Source organism: Lepisosteus oculatus, chromosome 5 (assembly GCF_040954835.1).
Source record: "Lepisosteus oculatus isolate fLepOcu1 chromosome 5, fLepOcu1.hap2, whole genome shotgun sequence".
NCBI lineage: Eukaryota > Metazoa > Chordata > Actinopteri > Semionotiformes > Lepisosteidae > Lepisosteus > Lepisosteus oculatus.
In genome coordinates this window covers 7,007,037-7,020,425 of record NC_090700.1, presented here as the reverse complement: position 1 = coordinate 7,020,425, position 13,389 = coordinate 7,007,037, and the positions used below count along the sequence as shown (strand labels likewise).

At 40.4% G+C, this 13,389-nt stretch overlaps 1 protein-coding gene across 2 annotated transcripts in view; it reads right to left on the bottom strand.

The window, feature by feature from the left end:
• The window catches only part of LOC102690526 (uncharacterized), a 40,628-nt gene that overhangs the window by 2,610 nt on the left and 24,629 nt on the right, over window positions 1-13,389 (bottom strand). The window contains exons 9-21 of one of the 2 annotated variants that reach the window (XM_015341699.2): window positions 12,819-12,945; window positions 11,884-11,919; window positions 11,543-11,664; window positions 9,875-10,001; window positions 7,798-7,943; window positions 6,783-6,909; window positions 6,145-6,177; window positions 5,621-5,730; window positions 4,966-5,092; window positions 4,244-4,371; window positions 4,019-4,142; window positions 1,375-1,533; window positions 688-847 (exon numbers count right to left, since the gene is read on the bottom strand). In XM_015341699.2, coding sequence (XP_015197185.2) covers window positions 688-847; window positions 1,375-1,533; window positions 4,019-4,142; window positions 4,244-4,371; window positions 4,966-5,092; window positions 5,621-5,730; window positions 6,145-6,177; window positions 6,783-6,909; window positions 7,798-7,943; window positions 9,875-10,001; window positions 11,543-11,664; window positions 11,884-11,919; window positions 12,819-12,945 — 1,526 coding nt within the window. Of the gene's footprint in view, window positions 1-687; window positions 848-1,374; window positions 1,534-4,018; window positions 4,143-4,243; window positions 4,372-4,965; window positions 5,093-5,620; window positions 5,731-6,144; window positions 6,178-6,782; window positions 6,910-7,797; window positions 7,944-9,874; window positions 10,002-11,542; window positions 11,665-11,883; window positions 11,920-12,818; window positions 12,946-13,389 lie in introns of those variants that run through there. The other variant, XM_015341700.2, reaches the window with a different exon arrangement.

The following is a 13,389-nucleotide window of genomic DNA, read 5'->3' as shown; positions in this document are numbered from 1 at the left end:
CAAATGTATACTTATACTCAATCTTTTCCAAATGATCAATTCCATGAATTGTGCTCCATTTTAACGCCAAAACCTGTTTTCAATTCATGCTGCATAATGAGCCCTTATTATTTCTTGATGGCTCACAACAACATTCCCTATGACACTAGCGCTTATTTTTAAGATGCCTCATCTAGCACACCATTATTTGATTAAATGGACCCTAAGTAATATTAATAAGTACCCCAAGTAAGATGAATACTGCACTTAGTGTCAGGGTGTTTTTGTACAAAAAGTAGGTTCTCTTCAGAAAAGATTGAGCTCAACATGTTTGTGAGCATTGGAAGGATTTAGCACTGCTTCAAACATTGAGCATTTCAGAGTATTCCCAACCTGATGCATAACAAGTGAGAGGCTGAAAACAGCTGAGAAACTGGAACAATACAACATAGAAGATAAAAACGCCAGACTTCAAATGATCATTTCCCATCTTCAATATTAGTGCTACTGTGGTTCTGTCTCTGAAGGTTGAAAGCATACAGTGCACCCCAGGGGCTGTACCTCCAGCAGACCACAGCACGTTACCTTTGAGATCCAATACCAGGCATGGCTTGAGACGGAACCTCTATGCAGACAAGTGTAGTTCCTTAAAGGTCTAGCACCAGGCTTGGTATGAGCCAGAACCTCTAACAGAGAGCAACACGTTACCTTTGAGGTCCAGCACCAGACTCGGCTTGAGGTGGGAGGATATCGTCCCGTTCTTGTTGATCCGCCACCTCTGATGAGCTCGGCCATGCTCCGGCCACAGGGCCACGCGACCTCCAGCTGTATCTTTCCCTCCAATCACTGCCAGGCACGCCTTGCACACCTGCCCAGAAACACACAGGCAGGACCTTTGGACTTGTTTCACTTCATGCTTTGATACACTGAATTTTGCTCAAATAAAAATGCATGTTTTTATTTGAAGCCGGCTAATACTAATCTTTCACATTCAATTAATTTATTCATAATTTAACCCCGCCATTGGTACAAAGATACACACTTTTGAAACCATTTCATCCGAGTGCTGTTTATTACAATGATAATGAAGTCTGGGAAAAATTATCCTGTTGGCAATACCAATAACATGAAGCAACTTACTCAACTTAGATTCTAGAAGCAAGAAAAAGCAGTACAAGCTTTTATTATTAGGTATTAATAATTACCTAATTTACTAGGTATTAAATGTTGATTATAACAGACGATATATTTAGCAGGTCATCTTAACCATGTCCATTTCCTGTTCATGTACAGTTCATGAGTAATTCATGAACCAAGTTGGATCTGTATTGTCGTGGGAAATGGGGAACCCGTCCCCGTGCCAAAGTGACGTCGGGACAAGAACGTTTTCTCTACCTTGCTCTTGAGCAGCCCCTGTCTGAAGCTCCACACCTGACTGTCTGTCCCAGTGGCAGGGCTGAGGGAAACCTTGCTCGGACTGGAGTCTTCCACCAGAGCAGGGCCGGTCAGCAGGGTACCCAGGGCACGGTTCTTCACCCGAATGTAAAGCTTAGGCTGGGAGAACAAAGTGTTTTGCTTGCCTGTGACCAAGCTTGGTACTTGGCAACATTTTCATGTTTACTGCGCACACAATTCTGTAATGAAACGCCAATCCTTTCATCTAAGATTGGGTTGTGTTAGTTTTCTTGTTTTAAGCCGTTTGTGAAAAACATGAGCACTTCATTATTTAACAACACTGTTGTTTATAGACTTTTAAAATTAAACAGCTAAATTAAACAGCTGTAAAGGTTTTGTGCCTTCTGATCACAATATTAATGACTTGCAGTATCTTGAAAGCATGTTGATTTTACAAATGAAAAATAATTAATAGCAAGAGAAACATTTGAATTAACTGAGGAAATAGAATTGACGCACGATGGATTCGATGTAAACAGATCGCTTCCTTTTAGTGTCTTCACAGTGTTCTTTATCTATTACATGAACATTAAGGCTATGCCTTTTTAAATTAATCTTTTATTTGGCTAGGAATGTTGTTGTACTACATGATTAAATTAAGCTTGAATGATTCAAAGAAAACTAAACCCCTCAAGCTGGCATAAAAAAAACTGAACCAGCCCAGGTGACACTGACAAAGCTGATTGAATTGGAGACTAAACCCAAGAGGCAGAGGGTTTTAGAATGAACCAGTAGGCCGTCTTGCTTGAGTCAGATGGCATTTTGCAGAAAAGGCCATTCTTAATGACTCATGGTCACCGTCAAATTAAAATGCGCAGTTATAAAACGTGTGCATGGTAATACAGAATGTATGTAAAATTGATTTAAGACGATGTGGAAAGTTAAATAAGAGAAACGTTTCTGTAGTCAGAAAAACACACATAGAATCGGAGGTATTATAATATCCTTTTTCATTTCTAATTAGATCGGTAATATAAACTGAAGGAAAACCATGACCAGACTCTCAGCAATACAGTATCCTCAGAGAATGATAGGAAGCTGAGCTCCTGTTCAGTCTTAGGTGATAAAAATCTGAATCACATGCAAAACAGTCCTGTGGTTGGAAACCAAGAGCAGTCTGGTTCATTGTGCTTTGTTTTTTCATGAGTTCATGTTTTATTGACCTTTCTTTCTATCAAAATGATAGGAACGCAAACATGCCTGGAGTCCTGACCAGCATTAAACAAAAACTTCTACAAATGCTTTGTCCTGGCAGAGGACTGGAGAAAACCTGTTAATCTGATAAATACATTGATCTTGTGACAGGCCCACATAAAAGAACTACCTTTTCAGACCCAAGGCAGCAGTCCACACAACAAAATATGAACTGTAGTTGAATGTATGGACTGTTTTTTTAACCTCTACTTTTAAATCCTTACCATTGTTTCAGTTTAAAATATGATAATGTGTAATGATTTATTATTTTAAAAAATATTTATGATTTTTATCTTTCATTTTTATTTGAATAATATTTTTTGCTCTGCCTGTCCTCAGCAAGGTCCAGTTTGTTATTAAAAAAAAAACTGGAGCAAGAACAGGTCAGACTGAGAGCTAAACAAGGTATTGAAGGTACTCAAATGTACCTATGTGTAACAGAAAATATTATCATGCAAATAAGTAAAGTCCTTCTCAGTTAAGTTTTTTTTTACTATGTCTAATGTGCATAGCTTATTGACCATAGCTTTCTTGTTTTGCATTTCTAAGAGACAAGTCATCTGTTCATGCATTTTCATTTTCATCTTCCCTGGGTTTTGAGCCCCGGTGTAACAGCAGTTCCTGATGACAATGCACGAGCACTGCTCTGCTTACATCACTGTTACTGTTGACAGGGCATCAAAACAGGTTGAACTGACTTAACGGGATATCTCTCAAGTTACTATTAGGTGTTATTAGTGTTTTTGATGCAGATAAAAGAACATAGTTCACATTTCCTTAGATACAGTAACCTGATTATTGCCTAGCTCTTTCTGAAAATAAAAACAATGCATGCTGTTTTAAAAAGAGTTGCCATTTGTTCTGGTTTAAATTTCTGATTGATGTCCTGTTTCATGAACAACCATTATATAGAAAAGGGATTATTGATTTATTTCCTATGCATTTGTGAAAAAAGACAAGGTATCAGTAATGTCTATAAAAAACATGCACAAAAACAGTATTGATTCAGATAGGTAAAAACTGTAGGCAACTTTGGACAAAGCACATTTCAGGATTTGACTGGTCTCCTAATATACTTAATTTATAGATCTTTTTGTTTATAGCTAAACAGTCTAAAGAAATATGAGAATGCTATGATCCAGGTTTTGCTTTGTTTTCCGCACAGAAGTGTCTCTAGTAAACCCCGAAGTAAACTCCAATAGTTTTAGGTTTTCCAGGTGCCGTTTCCTAAATTATTTCATTCTGCTCATGTCAATTCAGTTTGTAGAACATAGGAATTTCTTCAAATTAAGTTCAGTGCCTCAGCATCATGACAAGATAACCCTTCTCTTAATGATATCTAAAAGCTGAAATCTGCAGGCCTAGGAAAGAGATTTGGTGGAGTTTCTACCTGCTTTAGGGGTTGTAGTGAGCCAATGGTGTTCCAGCCACTATAGTCACTCCAGAAGTCAAAGTCTCCGTAGTTCAACAACATCTGTCGTCCCTTAAAGCTAGCATGTTCATACACAATCCACCTAGAGGAAGAAAATGACAGCTGAAGAAATGAATTCCTCCATCCATCTGTTCATCAATGTTAATTGTTAAATTAAACCACAGGGAGGTGAGAATTGCTCACAGTCCACTGTTGACTCTGACAGACTGAGTGAAGAAGTTGTTCATGCTGGACACAGATTTCTCCAGAACCATCTCTTGGCCTTCAAATGAATCCCGAGAAAAGAGACTTATGGAGGCTACTGTAAAAGTCTGAGGAATGGAAAAGAGAAGGAGAGAGTTTGGTCAGTACAGCATACAAAGCAAAATGTGCTCTTAACTGATTTTTGTCTTTGTTTAATTGAAGAAAGTAAAGGAAATCCCTGAGCTGTCCATTACATTTGGCTTTTATAAAGTATATTCTGAATGTAGGGTGGCACAGTGATCAGCACTGCTGCTTCGCAGCACTGGGGCCCTGGGTTCAATTCTGGACCTGGGGTGCTATTATTATTATTATTATTATTATTATTATTATTATTATTATTATATGTTCTCCCTGTGTTCGTGTGGGTTTTTTCCAAGTGCTCCAGTTTCCACCCACAGCCCAACAACTGGGAAAATTGGCCCTGGTGTGAGTGCGTGTCAGTCCCTGTGTCTGCCCTGTGATAGACTGGCGTCCTGTCCAGGGTGTACCCTGCCTTGTGCCCACTGCCTGCTGGGATAGACTCCAGCTGGCCCTGCAACTCTGAATTGGAAAAAGGGGTTAGAAAATGGATGGCTGGATTCGGAATGTACTATATAATTATGAACTATATGTACTATAGAATTATGAGCCAGGAAAGTGCTCGCTAGAGCTTATTGACTTACATACTGAATGGGCTTCAGAGATTTAATGGAGTTAGCCACACACCCGCAGGAAATGAGATCAGGGTAAAGACCTTCTTCCAGCACAAACTGGTTCCCAGCAAAGCCCTCTTCATCAAAAAGCAGCCAGCTGGCAAAATGCAATGAGTTAAGAGTCACTGAATGCACAGAGTTAGGGTCATGAAGAACTCAAATACTGTAGCACACCCCGAAACAGGCTTCTTTCACACTTAGTGTAACTTGTACAATACATCACTGCTCCCCAAAAACATCCTTCAAAATCCTCTGTTTTATTAGGGCTTCCTAAACAATTACTATTCATTCACACACAGTTACTGTTGCCTGTATCCTTCACAGCTTGCTGGGTAAAATGCTCAGGAAATTGATGAGTCATCCTAGGTCATTTTGTCTAAAATAGCAACATCCTACAAAAGTTGTAAATTGCTTTGCAAATGTATAAGTGGGTCATGACTGTATTTAACAAGGGAGTAGAAGGGATAGGTTATGAATGTAGAACATAACTTTATGGAGCTGTTAAACGGCGGTTTACATAGCTAAGACCTTGAAAATAAATGCCTTGTTCTATTTTTCTCTGCTAAAAAAGTAGGTTGTAAGTGTGCTGCTTTGCGTTTGCTTTGCTGTAATCTCCGATACTCACCATCCCCGGATCACGCGGAACGATTTTGGAACAAAGGAAGAGCAGTCCAGCACCTCCGACTCAAACTCCACGCTGTTGCCGCGGTAATGAGGCGCCCTGTAGGCTCGGAGCTGGAAGACAAACAGAAGGACCCTTGATTTACAGATGGGCCAAACAGCCCCCTCTCGTCTGTAACCTTCCTTGGGTTCTCATGCTTCTCATTTTCCATTCCTTGTAAACTGTACGATTGCGAGTTGTTGTAGCATGTCACCTCACGTCATCAGTATGCCTCCTCTTGGTCCTCACTTTTGGAGTAAAACATGCCATCCTAAATTAAGATTTAAATTTAAAAAATTCTGAAGCAGAACGGGCCATCTAGTTCACCGAAAAAGAATCATACAATTCAAAAAGGCAAAAATAAAATTTGTATTTTATTGTCACAGTACTGAGGAGGGATAGGTTTTGTCAAGAACTTCTGGAAATGGAGAATTTTGTGCAAGAAAAGTTCAGCATTTGTTTTTCCTTTTTGGAGACACGATACATACCAAGGAATGGGATTCTCCACTGCCTAGGGGCTCCTGAAAAGAAATAATAGGTCATAATGTTGTATATAAAAAAAAATCTAGAAATTGTAGTACTTTAGACTGAATTTAAAGACATATAGAAAACATCTCCTCTCCTACAGGGGTGTTCTTTCCAAATAGAGTAATGTTTGACCAAATTCTGAATGCTTAGGAAAAAAAAAAATGTCCTCAATCTACCGAGACATCACAAGCCAAGATAAATTGCTTAAGAAACAAAAGCTGGTCCAAAACGTTCATAATTCTTACATTTTGAGGTTTTTAAAGTTTAAAATGGTTGCTTTCATGTCAGAGGGGTGTGAGACAGACATTTAATGACATTTAGAAAAATATCAAAAACACAAAAATGAGGGCAATGTAATAATACAGTAGGTGTGCATGTGGGGTGGATTAACTGTTTATATGGGAAGATAAAAATCCCTCGTGTTTGTTTATCACCCACATACGTACGTCCTTGTCATTCCACAGTAAATCCATTTCCTAAACTGAACCACATTCATTTCTTTTATTCCACTGAGCTGGCATGAACTTAACTGAATCCATTCCATTTAAAGGCACAATGAGCCTCCACACCTGCAGTCTTTTTCCAAGCCAATACGTACCAGACGGACAGGCCGGATGGACATTACTGTGTTGTCTGAGCCGCCCCAGTCAAGCAGATTCTTATATATTCCCTTTTCCAGGACATACTGCTCTCCACAGAAGCACCGCTGATTGTACGCCACCCATCTGCAAGAGAGGAGGTCCCAGTTGATGGCGCTCACTATCCTGCCTTGCTAATTAGGCTCATTCCCAGACAGCAGGAAAATGATCAGATGCAGCCTTTCTCAAATCCTCATGCTCATCTATAAGTCTCTACATGGCCTGGCACCTCTGTACCTATCTGACTCATTATCTTTCTACCCCCACCTTGAAACCTTTGCACATCTGATTCTGGGTTTCTGTTTGGCCTCCAAGCCTGTCTTCTCTCTAGGGGTGACAGGGCCTTCTCTTGCTACACCCCAGAGCTCTGGAATTCTATCCCCAAGGATATCAGAGAGTCAACTACCCTGAGCCCTTTCAAATCCAGGCTCAAATCCTTCTTCTTCAGGAAGGATTGTATTTCTGTGTCTTGCCTCCTTGCTTTCCTACTCTATTCCAAACCCTTATTATAACCGAGTTATTCTGCTGTCTCCTCTCATTGCTTTTTGTGCTTTTTTCCTGTTTCTTTTCTTCTTACGGAGAATTAGTATTATTAAATGCCCTATAAAATTGGGGCTTTAAAAAGAATTCAAGGAAGAAAAAGGAAGATTAATAAGGAAGTGTAAATATTCTAACTTGCTGTAGTAACTCAGCAATATGGCCAGCACTTTGGCAGAGGTCAAAGGTCATTCTACATGATTACTCTGATGATACATTAATTTGATTCACCGCCTGTTAAGACTTGCAGGCCTGAGAGGACTCCAAGGAAGCATGCGGCGGAGTGTAGTAAGCGAGGATATAGTGTTGCTGCTGCCTGCTGCTTCTACCTCGCACTGCGCCTTTGGAACTGAGAGGAAGAGAGGCCGGGGGAATGCCAGAGATCTCTGCTGACGTAGCTTTCGCCCAGCCCTGCAGTAAACCGAGCTCCATACTCACACTCCACTCTTCACGTGGATAGAATCTGCTCCCCCCGCCAGGCCCAGACTCCTCAGATCAGGCACGTCAAGGTCAGAGATATCAGTCTCCTTGGCGTGTGGCGAATGTGGTCCTTCCAGCAATGAGACCGAAGGCCCCATGAAGTCCTACAGGAACAACAGGAGGGGAAATGCAGTTTTCCAATTAAAAATCAGTACGAACTGAACTAGACCTGTCAGTGAAAATCCTTGTGATCATTACAGAGTGTGATTTAAGCATCATTTCATTTGGCCAATGATATGCACAGTATGCATTCATGAATGGATGTATATATTTTCAATTTACATATATGATGTCGAGTCAAATTTAGGATGCACATTATGCTATGTAAATTATAAAACATTAAATTTTATACTGTACATTAATTTATAGCATTAATCCTGTGCTTCACTTTACTTCAAGATTTCATCATAGCATGTTAACTTTTGAGAGAGAGAGAAAAAAAACAATTTAAAGGGACAATTCTGTCCCTTTAATGAAATTAAATTAAATTCTTTCATTTTGCAGTAATGATACTTGCCAACTCTAACGGAAAGAGTTCCTTTTATCAATCATTTATCTTTTTTATAACCAAAATATCCTTATACTCCTTATAAAAACAGTCTTACAAAAATTAACAGGCATGTATACATCCTCATCATGCTGAAAGTTACTCTTGATCTGTATGGATGCTCCTGAGGACTGGACCCTATTTTTAAAGTTCACTGAAAATCTGGAGCATGCCTTTTCCTTTCCTGTCTATGCAGTATTAAAAACATCCCGTGATGAAAAATGACACATGGAGCGATTGTAGTCATCGTAAGTCCTCTATGAGAAATCCGCAAAATGAAAATAGCTTCAAGAATCTCTGTGAGCTGGGAGATGAGAGAACAGCTTCAAACACTGCTGCCAAACAGCAGCCAAGTCAAACCGATCGATGTGCCTTCCATAAGGTTTTTTAACAGAGACTTATAAACAGATGGGCTGCATTACCAGAGTAAATGCACTCTTTTAGTGCATATGGAATTGGACAAAATTACTATGTGCATACTGTAACCATATCGCATACCGTACAATCAGATGCTTTCGACTGGAATGCTACTGCCATTAAACAAGATCTTATTAGGTCCTCATGGGTTTTATGAAGAGGTCATGTTCCATTATGGGGAAGAACTCTGTGCTGTTTTGTAAACCTATTTAAACCTGCTTTTTTGCTTGGTTAAAATGAAGGGTTTTTATGCGTACATGCTCTTTTTATTCTTAAAAAAATAAAAAAGTGCTGAGGACAGAATAAGCAAAGCAAGATTGATATGGACCAAAAATGATGTTTTATATATATACACACAGTATAGCTGAGACTTAACTGCAAACCAACACTGCCTGGCACCCGGCCACTATGTTATGCTGCACTTCTGGAAAAAAGTGTCTGAAAAAGGAGGCTGTAGCCTTTGGGCGATTTTTCTTGTGGCAGCAGCTGATCAAAAGAAATGAGTCAGAATCTTTTGCCTGGAAACTCGAAGGGGCCATGAGGGAGGAATAAACCGTAGCTCTCAAGCTGAATCTTTTTTTTTATTATTATTTTTAAGGTGCTGTTGAGCCAACACAAGCTCCAAAAATATGAATTCAGAGGCGGAGCTTTGCGAGCTACATTAACAAACAACCAAGTTACAACTGCGACAGAGCTCCACTGAAGAACTTCTGGAGCTTCAGAGCAACCTGCGACGGAGGTGGTGCTTGAACTATTTCTGTAAAGCGTTTGTCTGTGGTGTCTCGTATGCGCTTGCTTGCTGTCAGCTAATTGGGTCATGTCACTGGCTAATGAAAAACCTGGCCCACTTTCAACATCTTGCATACAGTTTCACTTATATTCATTTGGACGATTTACAGCCCAAGTATAACTGGGGGATTGACTACACTGCGATATGCTGCTTCAGAATCCTGTCTGTACTTTTGATATTTTGTCATTTTTTTTAAAAAAGCACAGGGATAGCACTGTCTTTAAAACCATTTATTTAAAACGGGGGAGTCCTAAAGCTGTACTTTGCATGCGAGTACTTACAGCCAGGATATAACGAAACGACAGCAGGGTGCTATCCAATCCACCCCATGCGTGCCAGTTGGCATAGTCACCCTCTTCAAGCAAATACTGACTTCCTTTGTAGTTCTCCCTCGAATAGGCCACCCACCTGTGAAACAGAAGGAGAGATAACTACGGCACAGCCTTCAAAGTACTCACGTGCGCATCTAATGGGAAAGCTAAACAAAAAACAAGTGCTTATTCTGCAATATCTTTATCTAACTGATAGCATCCCTCTTAAACCAATTTCATCAATGCAAAAAGGAAATTGTGCAGTAAAGTGAAGCACAGAGTCACCAGATGAGCCACAGGTACAGTAAAAGATTGACTAACCACTTGTTTGGTAGGTACCTATGGAATAGTTACTTTACCAATGTATAAAAAGGATATAAAAACAAGAGTGTCACCATTACTGCAGAAAACGGCAACCAGAATCTGAAAGTATTTCTATTTCCCCATGTCTGATGGGAAGTCAGACACACTGAAGCAGAACTAATTTTGAAAGGGGGAAGTTTCAGACGCCCAGCCTCACAATCCAAAGCTCTAGTGTAGGGCACATCTTCACCCACAAGCTTATTTTCCATGCTGATGGCATGAATGTAATCTCTTTAAGGGATGACAGAACCCCCGGAGCTGCTGCCAAGTTGTGCACGCTGTAAGGAGTCAGTGCTGGGTGTGGAAAAGGCAGCAGATTTTCAGTGAGGGTCTTCAACAATCTCTTCTATAAAAAAAAACCCTACAATGCCCAAGAAAATTGAGGATCGATGGGGATCTATCCTAGCATATGTAAATAGTCTGTTTCTCTGGTTTTCTTTTTTTTTCTCCAATAATGAAGGATAAAGTTCAAGTTGTCTTATGAAGAAGGGAGTGAAATATCGATTAACAATCAAAAATTCAGAATGACCTGAAAATATCAATTAAAAGGATCTGGCCTTTGACTTTTGAATACCATATAACAAAAAATATTTTTTAGATTTCACGGTGAACTGTTGTCATGTTTCTCAGATAAAATATAATGTGACTGTTTTTTTACACACATTTGACAGCTAGCAGGAACTTGAGTTGTGTATATATAGAATGCAAATGGTTTTAATAGATTCAAACTCCTCAATAGTGAGATTGGCAAAAATTATTCAGAAAGATTCACTAACGGGGTAAGTGTCAATAAAAAATTGTCTTTTGTTTTTCTTTTTCTCCTTCCTCTAACAGACCACCTTCTTATTTGCACAGGGAGGCGGGCTGTTCCACTGCTATTCAGCTCAATGGCGCCTTGTTTTCTTTCACTGGATTAGAGTAACATTCCAGAGTAAGAGTATCTGACTGAGTTGCGAAACTCATTCCTTGTTGATTACACCTTAAAACACAGGCACACCTCAAAAAGGAAAAAGAACGCACAAGCCAGAATAAAGCATGACCACATTTTCAGATTGTACCACCCATGGGTAGAGGGCTCCCTAGAGGCACAAATGGAATACTGAAGTCCTTAGGCTAAGAGCATTACATTAAGCAGATAGAGGCCTGTGCCTTGTCTTAATATGGACGGTCTTAATTAGGCAGACCCTCAGCTAATGGTGTGACATCTGTCTTCATCAGGGGCTGCAGCTGGTGCAGTTACAGAGCAGCTCAGGAAAGCAGTAAGCGGTGACTCACACTCCACCAGTGACCCGCAGTGACCCCACTTCCTGCAGATCTCTTAGTGCCGCCACACTGGGAATATGATCAGTGAGCTCCCTGGATCGCCCACGGAAGGCGGCCTGCTCATACAGAACCATCTAGGACAGGGAGAGAGCGATCATTAACCCGCAATCGCTACCTCGCCTCTGCAATGTCAGCTAATCACTTGTACCCGGCGCGTTTCCATCAAGAATGACATCTCGACAAAGTCGGCTCACCATGGCAAAATGCAAACATAAGCATAAATACAAAAGGGAACAGCAGCAACGCATACAATAAAATCAGTTCAGAAATAACAACAAATGCTTTTTCCTCACCTTAGGATCCATAGGGTTCTGTACTTTGAGTCCCCCCTGTATGACAGAGAAGCGCAGACATTATCGAAGTGGTCAGAGGACAAGTTGTTCATCTGCACTGTCAGCAGGCAGCTGGGTGATGCACTGTATCTATATTGCAGTGCAGAAAGGAGAGAGGGCTGACTACAGCATCTCCTCCTATCAGTGCAGATTTCACATTAGTGACTGAAGGTCTTCCAATGGATCGAGCCATTCTCAATAGCCGCCTAGTCCCACACAAGGAAGAAGTGAGCCAAAGTCTGACCTGCTGGACAACGGGAGCAAGGCAAGATACACTCCTGTCCAGTGCTAGAGAACACACACAGGTACTCATATGCATACAAGGGACACAAGGACACCAATTAACCTAGACAGCATGTCTTTAGACTCTGGGAGGATACTGGAGCACTGGTGATAACCCACACAGGTAGAATTAAAATTATACAAATATTAGGAGGTATTTGACATTCATCTTGGCAAAGCAAAATATCTAAAAGATTTGGGGATTAAGGTTGACTCATTCTTCTTCTCCTCCAGGCAGTGTGGGGACGTAATAAAAAAGGCTGACAACATGCTAGAATTGTGTAAAGTGTAGAATTAAAATGAAAGTGGAGTTCATTCATACAAATAACATGTCCTGCACTGGAAATATTCCAAAAGATGATGAGCAACCAGATCAATTCCTGGACTTGAAGGAATTTCATAAACAGAACCGATTGTCATATACAATACAGAACCTCCTCACAGTTTCTTTACCAGACGACATCAGAACAAACAAGGACTCAAGGATACTAATGGACGTTATGAGATTAAGGTGATGTTCAAACACAACAGAAAACAGGAGGCCAGAGTTTTGTATGTTGGATTTTGAACTTCCCATCATCACTTTGTAAAAAACTGCACACTTTTTACCCTACCATTTGCAGAGGACGAAGTGATTTCACACAAGTGACTCGGGTTCTGCTGGAATCTTGTACTTGAGAGCCTTCTGTTCCCAGCAGGGTGTAATTACCCTCAAAGTTGATGCTATCATAGGCAAGCCAACTGGAACAAAAGAAGATACGTCAATGAGAAAAATCTTCAGAGCTGGCACTATGCAACAATATTTATAATGCTGCATCACACAATATGGACATGGTGGCTGGGCCTATTCTGTGGACAGACTGAGGGTTCTGTTTAGCAGAACCAATGGAGAGAAACCCCAGAAGAAAAACATCATTAACTACAGCAGTGGAGGACAACCAAGATTCCTGGAGGGCAGCAGGCAGCCTATTACATTATACAGATACCTCTTGGATTATAATCAGCTTGAGACCTCAATGATTTATAAAATGGCCTAATTAAGCAAACAGTCCAATTGGATAAGAGCTGAACCAAAAGACACAGTGGGTCTTGAGCACCAGAGATGTACGGTACATACCTAGCCTACAAAACAGGTTTTATGTTGTCTGGTAAGTTGTCAAAGTGATGCAGCAAAAGAAACTTCTC